This window comes from Oryzias latipes, chromosome 8, assembly GCF_053564925.1.
Source record: "Oryzias latipes strain Hd-rR chromosome 8, Olatipes_Hd-rR_3.1".
In the NCBI taxonomy this organism is placed as follows: Eukaryota; Metazoa; Chordata; class Actinopteri; order Beloniformes; family Adrianichthyidae; genus Oryzias; species Oryzias latipes.
The window spans coordinates 15,864,309-15,881,088 of NC_136244.1; the positions used below are offsets into that span (position 1 = coordinate 15,864,309).

The 16,780-nt window shown below is 43.0% G+C and overlaps 1 protein-coding gene across 4 annotated transcripts in view; it reads right to left on the reverse strand.

Moving 5' to 3' along the window:
* cep112 (centrosomal protein 112) overlaps positions 1–16,780 on the reverse strand; it is a 105,370-nt gene that overhangs the window by 71,328 nt on the left and 17,262 nt on the right. For all 4 annotated transcript variants that reach the window (XM_004071678.5, XM_078951578.1, XM_020705326.3 and 1 more), the window contains exons 7-9: positions 2,849–2,935; positions 874–973; positions 375–493 (exon numbers count right to left, since the gene is read on the reverse strand). In XM_004071678.5, the coding sequence (XP_004071726.1) occupies positions 375–493; positions 874–973; positions 2,849–2,935 (306 nt within the window). The remainder of the gene's footprint in view (positions 1–374; positions 494–873; positions 974–2,848; positions 2,936–16,780) is intronic.

Here is a 16,780-nt window from a genome sequence, read left to right on the forward strand (position 1 = left end):
GCCTAGAAACTGTCCAGGAATGAGGGTTGTTGACTTGTTAGAAAATTGAGCTAAATCATCTGAAGAACTCACAAAAACGGTCGCAGTGCTGCACCTGTTTGAGAAGATCAAAAAAGGCATAAAGCAAAGTGTTTTTGACAAACTGGCTAATTGTCCAGATGTATTATATTTTCTGTTTTACAACTTTCTCCCCATACATTTTGTTCCATGCTAAATGAGTGAAATGGAATCATTTTTGATATGATCGCACTAAAGCTCAGGGACGTTTAGAACTAAATTACTAGCAGCAAACCCTGCTTGTATCAAGCCAACCGTCTTCCTCGCTCGAGGCGACGTTCATGCTGTTGCGGAAGACTCGAGCTCTCTTCTCATACCTTCTTCTCCCACTCATTTCTTAAAGAGTCTGAGCTCTGATCCGACATCTTCTTCAGCTCCTCTATCTGCTTATCTTTGCTCTGGCAGATGACCTGGGATTCGCGCAGCACACTTTGAACTGTGGCAGAGCAGACACACAAAGAGCGGTCAGGCCTCGCCTCAGGGTGGAAACAGATGGACGAGCACTCGTGTGCGTTGAAGTGCTGTCAACCACTGTTGGAAAATTTCATTTTACAAAATGCCACGTTGATGCTTTTTTATGAAATACTAAAGACAGACGAATAAATACATGTTAAAGAAAAAAAAAAAAAGAACACATGGAAGCACAGAAAAAAAGGAGGTGATTAAATCTTAGAATGAGCTGCACAGCTGCAGAGCATCACTGCACACCAGCGCAGACCTCAGTGCAATTGTATCTTTAGGGCTTTTACTCTGAGTGTTCAGAGACATCACTATAAACATTGTTCCAGTTAGCTCAGCAATCACAGGACCTCTCACCTTTTTTCTCCAGCTTTCGGATCAGCTCCTGTGACTCTTTCTGTTTAGCCTGGTACAGACTCTTCATCTCTTCAATCTCAGCGTGTTTGCGGTCCAGAATCTAAAAGAGAAAGAACGAAAGAGGACTTCGAGGAAAAAAATTGTTTCCGACAAAATAAAAATGAAAAAGTGTTTATTGTAAAGGGTTGAAATATTCAGTAGAATGTGTCTGCTTCTCACTGTGCAGCTATTACTGCAACCAGAGACAACGATAACAATGTTTACCACGTAAACATTCAGACTTGATGCCCAAAAATGAGCACATTTGTGCTCAGATTTAAAAGGCATCTGAGATTTCCAAAATGAGTTGAAAGTGACTTAAAAAGCCGAAACGTTTTAACAAAATTAAGCTTGATAAAATGGATAGTGGTGGTAATATTGTTTTTGGCTCATTTATGGAAAATCTCCATCATTTGGAGAAAAGAGTTGTTTGTAAGGACGTCTGGGTGGAACTGACGTCGTAGCTTGAAAAGACATCCTCCCCCACATCATGTAAATCTGTTCCTTACGAGACTACGAGCAAATTAAGTGGCAGCTGAGTGAACCACCTGTGTTCAGACCATGAGGTAAATGAATGCACTTGCTGCTGCCATCTGTCTGTAATTACTGAAATTAGGCCAGAGAGACTTGAGGCTCCAGCAGAAAAAGACAGCCTCGTACTCACATTGGATAGGAACGATTGTGTTTCCAATTTTTTTTTCTTTTTAGTTGCATATAAGATGTGTTTTTCTATAGTTAAATTTAGGTACTATATTACAGTGCAATTTATAAAGATATAATAAAGTCACAAATATCTTGATTCTAAAAAAATTGATGTTTTTTTTTGATTGGACAGACAGAAAGGAACCCAAGACAAAAGCCAAATTGTTTTTTACTGGACTCTAGAAGATACTTATTAGCCAAACCTAACATCATCTCTGTGTGAATGGGATGAGGGAGATGAAAGGACTATTGGGCGACTGGAACAAAGTTCACATTACACTCAAGGACCCCCAATTATTTTCCATTTCACCACCCAAAAGAGCTTGTCTTTTTTGGGGTCCACTAAACAAGACAATGTCAGGCCCAAAGAGAGAGTACCAGACTGTTAGAAATGGAAGCTTTCAGGGCATCCATTTCAGGTCTTTATTTGACATCCTAATGCAGTGGAGAAGCAGCCTGGCTGTACACAAAATGTAACCAGGGAAGAGAAGAGAAGAGAAGAGCCAAAAACTACTAACATTTAAAAACTACAAAAAGATAGAAACTGAATATGATCAAGTGAAAATTAAAATAGAAAAAGGACTTTAAAACATGCATTTCATGATGATTTCTGTTTTCTTGTTGTCTAAAGAGAGGATAGTGGGTGCACTGAAACTAAACCAGACATAACTTTTAATCTATATACAATAAAGAGACACTACCTTTTAAAGAGAGCAAGTTGTCATCCTGCCTGCCTCCTGTCAACTACAAAGAAGCTAAAGTAGCGAGAAAATTGGAGTCTTTCTTTCTGTTTTAATGAAATATTCAGTGGCACCAAAGGAAAGTTGTAGCAAGGATGTGACAGATCCCAGGTGCTTGATCCTAACCGACGGGCACCTGGTGTGAAAGAAACCAGCTTTACTGCTACTTTCACTGCTGACAAGGAGCTTTGAAGAGATTGTTATTTTTGGAGATGAGGGGATAAGACGAGAAGTAATCCTTCACTTTCATTAGCCAGAATAGGGACAAACGGAGGGGTTTGTTTCACGGGGTTGAACATTTTTTTAAAGAGCATTAACAAAGAGAAAAAAAAAGTACATTTCATTTTTCTTATTAATAACGAACACGGTAAAAGTAACGCCATATTTGAACACTCAAAAAGTTGCTGCTTCCCATGACCGTAAAGAAAAAAAGATGATGAAATACAGCGTAAATGTGCGAAGTGGAGCAGGAGTTGCCGGCCCTTCATCCTCACCTTCTCGATGTCTGCGTCGTGTCTCTGCTGCAGCTTCAGCTTCTCCTCCTGGTGCTTAGCCTCCAGCACTTTGATCTGCACGTCAGTCTGAGAACGCACATGCAACTTTAATCACACTTTCTTTACAACTCGGCCATTTTGCTTTCACTTTCCAAACATGACCGTCTTAGGTAAAAACCTTGTGGAATTTTCCACATAAACAGCAGCGTTTGCAGACCTGCAAACACATGATGATGAACTTCTAACCCTACTTTAACTCACATACAGAGCTTTCATGTTCATCTGTCATAGAAAGATCCTGCTTGGATATTTTATTTACTGGTCAGACCGCAGGAGTCAATTATGCAGATAAAAAGCTGAATTTAGTGTTAATGAATTATAGGTCAAAAACCTGAAATTATATGTGAAACAATCCACATTAAAACTAGGGCCGTCATGGAATACATTTTTTTAACAAATTGATATTGACATACCTTATTCCAGTTTATCAAAACAGCCAGACAATAGAAAAGAGACGAGTGATTTTAGTTTCCTTCAACGTGTTTGGTGAATTGGATGATTTTGAAGAATGGGATGCAGAAGACGAGAAAGAGAGAAGAGAATATAAGAGGGAGGAGATGAGAGACGAGGAATTGAAATATTTCGACTTTGGACTGTTTTTGTTTTTTACTGTGACTGGACAAGATAAGAAGTAAGAGGTGCACTTTCCTCTAAAACTTTCCAAGTTTAGAATATATAACGCTTTCCTCCATTGCTGCAGAGGGAGGTGGGTGAAGGCTATGTAGCCGTTACCAAGACAACGCATTGCATAGTGTATCAAATAGTCCTCTTTTTGTGAAAAACGATTCAAACCTAAAAACTAATGAGATTAAAGTATGAATAATTGATTTATTATTCATTTCTCTTGTAAGTGACCATGGTATAAGCGGATACCTCATCAGTAATCATCCCTTACATAATGCATAATGATCATAGATTTAAAATGAGATTAATGGATTAATTTAAAATAACACCCTAATTTTTCTATAATAATAATGATTTACGCAATAATTTGATACATCTAATTAAAAGTACCATCAGCGTCTATAAATCAAATTTACTTAACTTTTCTATATTCTGTTGTCCTTAAAAAGGGGTCAGCTCATATACATTCATTGCAAAGTCTCCATTAGGGCTTTGGGCATTGCAGCAATCCAAAAACACGGCTAACATGTCACAGAACAATATGACTAATCAAAATTTCTAGAAAAATGATAGTCGCAGAGCTTTCACTGGAACAGAGCTCTCCAGAGAAATTCAACAGATTAAAACAAAAGCATGAAGATAACTCAAAAGCTCATATGATCGCCTTTATTTTTTTTAGGGCAAGCGGTGGGATGTAAGAGTTTGTGTGGGACGGGAATAGCGTTGTAAAGGATCCCTGTAGCTTAATTGTGATCGAGCCATATAAGAACCAAAAATATTTAAAAAAAAAACAACAAAAAAGGATCCTGACCTTTTCTGTCCAAGTGTGTAGGAGAAGCTTCTGTAATGGGTACTTTCAGCGTGGGCCTTTTATGTGAACAAAAAGCTACATAACAAATAAAAAAAAAAAAAAAAAAAAATCTAAGAAAGAACACGATGGCCTCTGTAAAGTACAGAGTATTTATATTCTTCCTTGTAAATGGTGTAAGTTTTTTTTTTGGACAGATTCTGCCAACAATATTAATGTGGTTTAAGCCACATTGCTTTCATGGAAACTCAATAGTTTTGCCCAGCTATATTCTAAAACAGCCTTCCTTTCTTTACATATTTAGGCTTGATCTATTTTCTGTACAAGCTGCTGTCTCTAATTAGTTTGCTTACAAGATGTTTCCACACACCAGCACATGGAAACACAAAGAAAAACCTTTGACAGAAGATGACTGGCCATGTGCTTTGATGTTGCTGCTCATGTATAGTCAGTGACTGCTCTGGTGTGTTCGTCAGAACTGCAGAAGGGTGGCAAAATTCTTCCTTTGAAAATGGGTGTGTGTGTGTGTGTTTTTCAGTGATTAACAGCATCCCACAGCTAGTTTGTGTGTGTTCTATTCATCAAAACCAATGAATGGAAAATTCCCCCGAAATAACCTTAAAAGTCACAGCCAAAGAGGGACAATTTCAAATAAACACAGTCCAACTCATTTCTTTTAAAAGCATATAAATATTGGTGAAATGCATTAAAGTCATAAAACAAAAGAACGCATTTCAAAGTTAATCTTTAAAATTCAAAAGATGGATTTTTTCAAATTTCTTTAGAAGTTGACATTAACGAGCCGAAAAGAAAAAAGTCCAACTAAATTGCCGTCTAGAAGCCTCTCTTCATTTGTTGCACCTGAGCTGCATTCATACACTCTCCTTGACAAAGCTTTATTAAACATTCTCTTCTCTCTTCGTCGCCTTTTTTCCTTATTTAGCCGCATTTCTTGTGCAACTGAAGGGACCACAGGAGACCCGTCAGAGCAAAAAGGGGAAGTCAAAGAGACATGAGAGAAAGACACTGGGAGAAAAAGAGGAGAGAGACAGAGGTGGCAGTGATTGAAAAGAAAGAGAAAGCAGAGACATGATTCTGCAGATGCCTAAAAAAAAAAGCTCATGTGGGGGTGTCACTTCCTCATCCTTGCTTCAAATGCTCTTTGGAGAAAGTTTGTCAAACTACATCAGGGGCGTTTGAAACTTGTTTATAAAGGCACCGGTGAAGGAAGGAGGAGGAGGAATGTCGTACACCTAAGGCTTCTGAGATGCCTTCAATCAGCCTGACTGGGTGGTTACAGCTTTTTCCCCTTTTCTGTTCTTCTGAGTTGCAACGAGCGCTGTAAGATGCCATGTTTTCAGACGCTTCGCTTTTCAGAGGATGAGAAGTCGGGTGGGAAGTGGAGGGAGGGAGAGAGGAGTTGGGAGTGGGAATGGGAAGAGACGGAAACATTTGCTTTTTTATTCCCGTGAAAGGCCGATTGTGAGGTCCAGGACTTTTGCCTTGAGGGTGGGGGTGTTCACGAATCATCTAAGAACTGTTTCAGCTCCAAAAAGCAAAGGTTACATTTGTGCGTCTCCTTCATCTTCCCTGAAATGCTCTGTGTCTTGGTTTTGCCTTCATCCTCTGTAAACACAGATGCTTGGAGATAGTATGCAGTGATGTGTTATCTACTGTGGAGCAGATACATGCCTCTTCCACACTTTACGAGAAGTTAATTTACTACAATTTGACCAGATCATACTGCTGGATAAAGGCTAAAAAGTTTTTCTTATATACAACTAGGCCTGCACAAATAAAAAACAAAAATTGCAATATTAGCCTGCATGTGGAATAAGCTTATCGCAAAAAACGGCATAAAATGAGAAAAATGGTTACCTTAAAGACTCAGTTTAATGAAAATTGGGTTTTTGGTGTTTTTAGCATGTTCTTCTGGCATTTTTCTCATGATGAGGGACGTATTTCAAATAATTTAAGATTATAACCGCATTTCTGAGTGTTTGCTTATTTAAATTGTTGTGAATCAGGAGCAGACAAAAAATGCAGTTGGAAAAGGATCGTACTTGTTGCGTAGAAAATACAATGAACGGTGGGCCACAAGCTCTCCAATCACTTTCCAATGCATCCATTTGTAGACAATTAGATCCATGTACGTCTTTGTTCTCCAAGTCTGTTCTGGAATCTGGCTCAGACTTTATGACTGGATAGCTCCAATATTGCTCTCCATTTTTGTTGCCCTGGTAATGTCAAAAAAGATGGATGATGGGAAGGGGGTAGGCTTAGTCCCACCCATAACTCAGAGGCAAATCTCTAATGAAGTCCTGCCGCTCTGCAGAAACTAAGTCCTAGAAATTGACGTAGATTTTTTGATTTTGGCTAAAAACACAAACATAACTAAAAGATCAATAGACGATTGAGTGGGACCTTAAATGTTCACACACATGCTAAAAGATTCTTATGGCAGCTCAAAATGTTGATCAAAATAAATGGAGCCCTTTACATGTTTGGCCTCTTATGCAGACGAGGATCAATTAAAGTAGAATTTAGGTTATGTTGACTTTTATTTAAAAAAAAATGTTGCAGTGAAATGGAAATGATTAATTTGGGTTTTGTTTGTTTTGCTCATATATCACAAGTGAAATTGTCATTGCAATATTGATCACTTATATCCATAATTGCACATTTTCCTCACAATGTCCTTAAAAAAACAAATAATAAATCAAATCAATTTTGTCACAGCTTCTACAGATACCAAAGAGAAAAATCTTTTCGAGAACTTACAATAAAAATATGTCAAATCGAAAGAGAAAATCCGTGAAGACATGATTGAAATGGTAACTTTATTTTTGTAAAACACAGTGGATCCCTTAAGTCTACTGGCCTGAAGCACAATCTTGAAAGCTAACTGCAAACCTAGTCCCCTTTTAACTACTGAGACTCACCAGGTTTAAGTTTTATAGCTTTCAAAATCGATCAGATAAGACGGGCCATGGCACTCTAAACCACAGACTCGGAACCTAAGCTTCATCCCAAAGGAGTCCAAGATGAGAGAGACTGCATCATTATGGCATCAGAAAGCAAAAGGCTCTGATCCCCAGTCGGGTAACTGTGAGCATTAGAGCGTGACGGCTTGACACTAACGGACTGCTGCCAACTATCCCTTTAGGTCAGTTACCAAAGCAGAGGCTTGAACCCAGATCCAGTCCAGCGTTTACAGATTCTCCCAGTGTCTTTTCTTACTCAAAGCCTTGAACTTGTGCAAACAAAAAAACACTCATCACCAACTAGTTAATTGAATTTCCAAGCAATATACCCAGCCTTCCTAACACTAAGCGCTTTGAGAGGATGCCACGTGATTCAAAGGACTTTGCTGCTCTGAGAAGACATTTTCCAGAGCCTTGAATAAGCTAGTACATGTGTGTAAGCTAAGTGACTCAAAGCAAAAGCAGTCATGTATCACAGCTGCCACTCATTGTTCCAGAGGGGGGGAAAAAAAATGCAGTCTGTGTTTGATGAGGCCTTCAGTCCATCAAAAACATTTCCCAAATCCGCTTTATCCGGCTCAAAGAAGAGGAAAAGTGAAAGCTTACGCCTGCTGGCTTTTGGCAAGAGGCAAGAAACGACGTGAGGAACGTTTGCCTATATGAAGTGTTTTAAAAGAAACAGCCAAACTTCAAAGGAAAAAAGAGTTTGCAGATTAGTAGGAAGAGGACTTCCCATTGAAATCTCTCCATCTCGTTTAAGAGAACAAACGGGAGAGAACAAAGAATGTGAAAAAATCTAGAACTCCACTTTTTTCATTGTTGAAAGTCATATTAGCAACCGTTGTCTTTGATTTGAAATATTTTTTTTCAGAATGAATATTTAAGACATCATACAGACATGACAATAAATAAATAAACATACAGAGACGCTAAACTTTTTATATGGGTGACAGATATTCTGGATTTCTTCCTCTCCATTTATTATTCCATTTTTATAGTCTGCTTTTTCTGGTGTTATAGATTAATACTTACATCTGAAGGTTTCCTTCTACAAATAGGACTCAAACATGAGGAACACTCATTGATATTTAAGCATTTTGACTTGATAGGAGATGATTTATGTCTCTCTGTTTGGAATTTTCAAATATTTTACTACAAGAAAATACCTTGTTTGAAATTAAATCTGCTTTCATTTAAAAAAACTTACATTTTTTCCAAAGTTTAGTTTAGTTTTATCAATTGCTGAAAGTTTGAAACTTCTGACAGCTTAGAATTGGAACAATATTTTGAAACTAAAGTTTCTCTAGCAACACTGTGTTTAGGGATTTAAGAGTATAGTTTTTATTTTAGAAAAGCATTACAAACTGTTGGTATTTTGTTGAAAATGTGTCTTTAAAACTGCACAAAAAATACAAGTTTAAAAAAACCTAAACATGTCAGCACGGATCTCCTTTCATGCCGTTTAAGACGGGTTCATTGAAGTGAGAGTGAAGCATTATTAGGAATTCGCATGGAAACACATACATTCCAGAATGTTAAAGGAAAGAAAAGATGTTGCACAGAATTACAGTGTAAGACTGCTAAAGAACTCAGGCTTTGTGATGCTCTTTTCCACAGGAAAAAACAAACGATATTCATTTTTTTTTAGCAAGGACAGTGTTTGCCACCATGTTTACCCTTCAGTTATTTGCATGTTTTCATATAACGATATTAGAATGAAGGTGTTACTAGGAAGTTGACACACGATTCTAAAAAGTATGACAGCAGAATCCCCCAATGCCCAACTCCGATCATCTTTTGATCTAAGTGGTCTTTTCATTATGATAAAGACTTTTTAGCAAAAATCAAAAGTACCAGCTGAGTGGTTTTTAGGACCTAGTTTCTGCAGAATGGCAGGAGTTCACTAGAAATTCATCTGAGTTGAGGGGATAGTTGGTAAGGTAAGGTGTAACTCCCTCAAAACCACAATCTGACATCAGCAGAGCAACAAAAATGGCGAGCAATATTGGAGCTCTCCAGCCGAGGAGTGTCTTGAGCCACATGCCAGCTCGGACTGTCAGGAGCCGGGGCCAGGGCGGTTCATCTTTGTCTCACTTCCGGGTTCGGGCTTTTATTTTGTTAACTCATGTTCTGTCTTCTGTTGGTTCTTTAGGTAACTTACCCCGGTCTTCACCGGCACCTGTTTACCCACCTGTTTTCATTTATGTGTGTGTATATAAGCTCCTGTTTTGATTTCACTTGTCACCGGATCGTTCTACTTGTTTGACCTCGGTCTCTACGAGCTTAAGAAGCCTTCCTTGGATTAAAATATCCTTTTGATTCGAACTTCTGCCGTCCTGCTTTTGTGTCCGAATTCACACCCCTTGACATTACGATCCGGTCATCATGGACGCAGCGGACGCAGGAGTTCCACGAACGAGCAGCGACGCCCAGGAGAGGGTCATTCTCCAGCAGGAGGAACAGCTAAATTACCTCAGGCGAGGTATGCTGGAGATGGCTGGGCGCCAGGAGCAACAGCTGACCATGATCGGTGATCGCATTGAGACATTGGCAAAGCAGCTCCAGCAGCCGCCGTCATCTCATCCGCCACATCACTCTACCTCTGCGCCGACACCGGTGATTCCAGTCCAGACGACGTCACTCGCCCCGGGGGTTCAACTGGCCCGACCAGAGAGGTTTTCCGGCGACTCAGGGGATTGTCGGGCGTTTATCACTCAATGCGAGCTTCATTTCGAGCTGCAGGCAGCCAGTTTCCCTACTGATCGGGCCAAGGTGGCATTTATAATCTCACACCTCTCTGACAGAGCCGGAGCATGGGCCACTGCGGAGTGGCAACGTGGAGGAGCGACCTGCGCCTCTCTCTCTGCCTTTCTCGACGCCTTCACCCAGGTTTTTCAACACACGAAACCCGGCAGAGAGGCGGCTCGGGCGCTGATGCGGCTGACACAAGGTAACCGTCGGGTGACGGATTATGCTATTGAGTTCCGGACTCTCGCTTCAGAGAGCGGGTGGAACCCCGCAGCGCTTACGGACGCTTTTCTAGAGGGATTATCAGAGGAGCTGAAGGACCACTTAGCTCCCTTGGAGCTGCCCTCATCCCTGGAGCCTCTTATCGCCCTGGTGATTCGTATCGACAATCGACTGCAGGATCGTCGGCGGGGGCGCCGGGTGGACGCTTCCCAGTTCAGGGGACACCCTGACGTTTACGTCCAGCCCTCCCCTCATATGTCTTCTGTTACCCCCACAGTGCCTCCTGCAGCCCCGTTGGAGGAACCTATGCAGCTGGGTCGTGGCCGTTTGTCCCCCACTGAGCGTAGACGAAGGATGGCAGCAGGTGAGTGCCTTTACTGTGGTCAGCGGGGTCATTACTGTAAGAACTGCCCAAAAGCTTCCGCTCGTCATTAAAAGTGGGCACACTGACGAGCGGAGGCCAGGTGCCCGTCGATTCTAAATCCACCTCCTGTCTTTTGGAGGGTCACATTGTGTCTAAGGGTGGGGGGTTTCCTGTTCGGGCCTTGTTAGATTCTGGGGCTGAACAGAACCTTATGGATGCTGAGCTAGCCAGACAGGCCGGTCTTAGGACCAAGTCGCTTCCCCGCCCTTGGCGGGTGATCTCCCTCAACGGTGAGGTGGTCGCCACAGTTAACCAGATCACTGAACCTGTTCACCTCATCCTTTCTGGGAACCACCACGAGCATACCAGTTTTTTTCTTTTTGAGTCCCCTCATAATCCGGTGGTTCTAGGGTTTCCCTGGCTTCTGAATCACAACCCAGTCATCGATTGGCCAACCAATCGCGTAGTCAGTTGGAGTACTCATTGTCACGAGGCCTGTTTACGCTCAGCTCGGCATCCAGAGTCTGACTCCGCTGACCCGGTAGGGGAGCCGCCCTCACCTGACCTCTCCAAGGTCCCTCCTGAATATCATGACCTAGGGGAGGTATTTTCCAAATTCCGGGCTCTCTCCTTGCCCCCGCACAGACCGTATGACTGCTCTATTGAACTGCAGCCGGGTGCCACACTGCCCAAGAACCATCTCTATAGTCTGTCCAAACCTGAGAGGGAGGCAATGGAGCAGTACGTAACTGACTCTCTTCAGGCGGGCCTTATCAGACCTTCTTCGTCTCCTGTGGGGGCGGGGTTTTTCTTCGTGGGGAAGAAGGATGGAACATTACGCCCATGCATTGACTACCGAGGGTTGAATGCCATTACGGTAAAGAACCATTATCCTCTTCCACTTATGAACTCCGCTTTCGAGACGCTGCAGGAGGCCCGGTGTTTCACCAAATTGGACCTACGGAATGCGTACCATTTGGTTCGCATCAGGGAGGGAGACGAATGGAAGACCGCCTTCAACACGCATTTGGGACATTACGAGTATCTGGTGATGCCTTTTGGACTATCTAATGCTCCAGCTGTATTTCAGGGCATGATAAACGATGTACTCAGGGACTACATTCACCATTTTGTTTTTGTATACCTTGATGATATTCTTGTTTTCTCCAGGAGTCCCGGCGAACATAGGCGGCATGTTCGTCTGGTTCTTCAGCGCCTATTGGAGAACAAGCTTTTCGTCAAGGCAGAAAAATGTGATTTTCACTCCTCCAGTGTGTCTTTTTTGGGTTTTGTGATTGCGGAGGGGGAGGTGCGACCGGACCCAGCTAAGGTCAGCGCGGTGGTTGATTGGCCTGCTCCGGTCAATCGGAAGCAGCTTCAACGATTCCTGGGGTTTGCCAATTACCTACGCCGTTTTATTAGGGGTTATAGTTCGGTCGCGGCCCCCCTTACGGGTTTGACCTCCACCTCCTCTCCTTTTGTTTGGACAGAGACTGCAGAGGCCGCTTTCCGGCGGCTCAAACACCTTTTTACCACCGCCCCAGTTCTCATCCAACCGGACCCCTCCGCCCAGTTTATTGTGGAGGTTGATGCCTCGGACGTCGGGGTTGGAGCTGTGCTGTCCCAGCGGCAGGGTGCTGACAGCAAGCTTCATCCTTGCGCTTTTTTTTCCCGCCGGCTTACTCCGGCGGAGATGAAATACGACGTGGGGGATAAGGAGCTTTTAGCTATCAAGCTGGCGTTGGAGGAGTGGCGGCACTGGTTAGAGGGGGCGGGACAGCCTTTTGTGGTCTGGACGGACCACAAAAATCTGTCTTATATCAGGACCGCAAAACGGCTTAACCCGAGGCAGGCACGGTGGTCACTTTTTTTCGCTCGGTTTGATTTTGTGGTGTCGTACCGCCCTGGCTCCAAGAACATTAAACCAGATGCTCTCTCCCGACAACTGGAACCGGCTATGGAGGATTCCCTTCCTCAGACTGTAATTCCTGCCTCCTGTGTTCTGGGTACCCTCTCCTGGCAGCTGGAGAGGGAGATCAAGACTGCACAGGCCCGGGAGCCAGACCCTGGTGGGGGCCCCCCTAACAGACTCTATGTTCCCAGGGCCGTAAGGAGCCAGGTCCTCCAGTGGGCGCACGCTACTCGGCTTACCTGTCATCCCGGGGTACACAGGACGATCGCCTTCCTGCGTCGCTGTTTCTGGTGGCCCAGTTTGGCGAGGGATGCCCGGGAGTTTGTTTCTGCCTGCACGATCTGCGCCCAAAACAAGGTCAACAATCGACCTCCAGCTGGCCTGCTGCATCCCTTACCTGTTCCGAGCCGCCCTTGGTCCCACATAGCCCTAGACTTTGTGACCGGCCTGCCCTCATCTGCTGGCAGAACTGTGATCCTGACTGTTGTGGACCGATTTTCTAAGGCAGCTCACTTCGTGCCCCTGAAGAAGCTGCCTTCGGCCTCAGAGACCGCCAGACTCATTGTGGAACACGTGTTCAGACTGCATGGGATCCCAGTTGATATCGTTTCTGACCGTGGACCACAGTTCGTCTCACAGGTGTGGAAGAGTTTCTGTGCAGCTTTTGGTCCCACGGTCAGTCTCTCTTCGGGTTTTCACCCACAGTCAAATGGGCAGGCCGAGAGAACCAATCAGGACCTGGAGGTGGCCCTCCGATGCATCTGTTCCCGGCACCAGACCTCTTGGAGCACCCTTCTGCCCTGGGTTGAGTATGCCCACAACTCGATGACGTCATCTGCCTCGGGTATGTCCCCGTTTGAGGGTTCTCTAGGCTACCAACCCCCATTGTTTCCAGAGCAGGAGAAGGAGGTGGCGGTGCCGTCGGTACAACACCTCTACCGCCGCTGCAGACGGATCTGGAGGGAGGCTCGCGCTGCTCTTCTTCGCTCGTCCGCAGCTAACAAAAGACTGGCTGATCGGCGTCGGTTACCGGCGCCTACCTACGTGCCAGGTCAGTTAGTACTCCTGTCCACTGCCAACATCAAGCTGCGGACAGAGTCTAGAAAGCTGTCTCCACGATTCATCGGACCGTTCGAGGTGGAGAAGGTCGTCAACCCTGTGGCGATCCGACTACGCCTTCCTCGGTCCATGCGCATACATCCAGTTTTTCATGTTTCCCAACTCAAACCCCATGTTACTAGTCCTCTCCAGCCCCCTCCATCTCAACCTCCGCCACCTCGCATCATCGACGGTCTGCCCGCATGGACGATCAAACGCATCATGGACGTCAGACGTCGGGGCCGGGGTCTGCAGTACTTGGTTGACTGGAAAGGTTACGGTCCTGAGGAGAGGTCCTGGGAACCCACATCTAGGATGTTGGACAAAGGCATGCTCAGGGAGTACCACAGGCGTCACCCTGACAAGCCCGGTGGTGCGCCCAGAGGCGCCCCTTGAGGATGGGGTACTGTCAGGAGCCGGGGCCAGGGCGGTTCATCTTTGTCTCACTTCCGGGTTCGGGCTTTTATTTTGTTAACTCATGTTCTGTCTTCTGTTGGTTCTTTAGGTAACTTACCCCGGTCTTCACCGGCACCTGTTTACCCACCTGTTTTCATTTATGTGTGTGTATATAAGCTCCTGTTTTGATTTCACTTGTCACCGGATCGTTCTACTTGTTTGACCTCGGTCTCTACGAGCTTAAGAAGCCTTCCTTGGATTAAAATATCCTTTTGATTCGAACTTCTGCCGTCCTGCTTTTGTGTCCGAATTCACACCCCTTGACACGGACGAGGAAAACAAAGACGTACATGGATTTAGTTGTCTACAATTGGATGCATCAGAATGGATGAGTAGTAGTGTAGTTTCTACATAACAAATACAATCTTTTTTATACAGCGTTTTTTGTCTGGTCCTGATTCACAACAATTTGAATAAAGAAATACTCAGAAATGAAATTTAAAACTTAAATTCTTGTATAAATGCCTTCATCATCATAAAAAAAAACACAAGAATATGTTAAAAACACCAAAAACACTGGGGTCTTTTACTCATATCTGAGAAAAAGAGAAAGTGTTTTTTACGTTTCCATTATCAGGTTCTGTTTTAAGTTACAGGATAAAAGTACAAAATATTTTGAAGACTCAAGCAGAGTACCCACAAAACACCCGAAAACAGCTAATACTTGACAGCAGAATTTACTGTACAGACAAAACATATGAACCTTTTTAAAACCAGAGAGTTGAGCTATAATATGATCAAACAGCATATATAAGTGCTGCCATGTTCCATCAATGAAAAGATCCCTCACTTTGATAAATATGAGTCTGGAAACTTCATCTACTTAAGTTAAACAAGTCCATCCAATGGTTCCTGACCGTTATAGCTGAGTCATGCTAAGGTTAGGGATACCGCCGCTTTGAGGTGTGTGGATCTGCTGACAGTTTGGTACAGAACCAGAGAGCTTCAAAGCAAGGATTTTAATCCTAAATCCACACACACACAAAAGACAAAGACGATCATCACCGGAAGCGGGCACAGTTTTTGTCTTCAAACAGACCTCAGCCATTCTAACAATGTGAAGCATGTGTGTGGATGTATGTAAATGGCTGTGGGGGCGTTTTAAAGCACAAAGCATTTACTTCTCAATGCGTTGAGCTCTGGTTTCGACACAATGGTGGGGCATAATGAATAGTCAGAGGCGTAGATTTATGGATCATTGGAATGTATATGCAGAACTGATTGTTTAGTACTACCACTGCCTCTGGATAGGCAGAATAAATAAAGTTGTTTTGTGTTTTCAATGAATAAAGGAGCTTACAGTCAGTACCTCTTTGCAATGTGGGCCAGGATAGCTGGCCCACATTGCTCCTATGAAAGCCTCATCTAAAAAATAGAGGAATAAAATGTGATAATTGCACTTTCATGTGTGAAAAACAAGCCAAAAATGAGGCTGAGACAACTTAATGGCGACAAGAAATTGACTTCTCTCTCAAATACTTACATTTTTTTTTAACTCTACAACAGTAAAAAGAAAAAGCATCAGAACCGTGTTTCTTTCCTTCAAAAACCTCACCAGTACCAGAATCTGTCCTTTGCCTTGAGTTTGCCATAAACAATGTGGAAAGAACATCAAAGCCTGGTTCTGCGGCTAGAGTCTTTTCTGTCAACTTTTGTCTGTTTGGATAGACAGACAGCGGCGTGCGACTACAAGGCTTTCTGTGTGGCCGGCTCAGTTTCCGCTCTCAGCCCGTCTTTGCTGTTCCTTTTGTCAACACCCAGGACCGCTAATCTGTAAGCTATCTGCAGTCTGTTTACCGTGACATGGAAACTAATGTGTATACATCCTTGCCAAACACAGACACAGCATGTTTTCTGATTACTTTATGCAGCAAAGGGTGAACAGCTCAGCCACCTGAAAGCAAGCGGCTCCCAGCCGATGGAATTTGGCGGCGTCACATCAATACAACTCGTTAACTGTCACACAAACTGATTAGTTTACACAATCTTAGATTTGTTTAGGACCTCATTATTTTCCTATGAACTCAAACTTTAAAAAGCAGTGTTTCTTCCAACTCCCTGTTAGAAATGACAACTTAAAACCATATCTTTTGAAATAATGGCAATGAAAGGATGACACCGGTGAAGGCTGGAAACATACTCATTACTCGCTGATAAAGAATGGGGACAGAAACAAGACCTATGGGAATACAATTTAGAGGAGAAATACGTAATATTTAATTTTTAAACCTTAAAAGGAGATTTAACCTCCTCACCATATATCAAAGAGTGGTCTTTATTTTCCATAAGAATATTATAGTATTTGTATTTATAGTACAGTATTGGGAATTTTATAAAGACCCACTCCAATAAAAATTGTATTTTTGGTGTTTTTAACCCACTCTTGCAGCATTTTTCTGATGATTGAGCACGTGTATAAAGACGATTTATCTAAAAACTGCATTTCTGAATATTTCTTTATTCAAATTGTGAATCATGAAAAAATGCAGTTTAAAAAAAAGAGCTTATTTGTAATGTAGAAAATGCTCTGGGCAGGCTTAAAGCTTACCGCTTTGTTCTAATGGGTAGGGTTCTATTGTTCTGATGTTTAGGGTTCTATTGTTCTAGTAGGTAGGGTTCTATTGTTCTAATGGGGAGGGTTCTATTGTTGTGATGG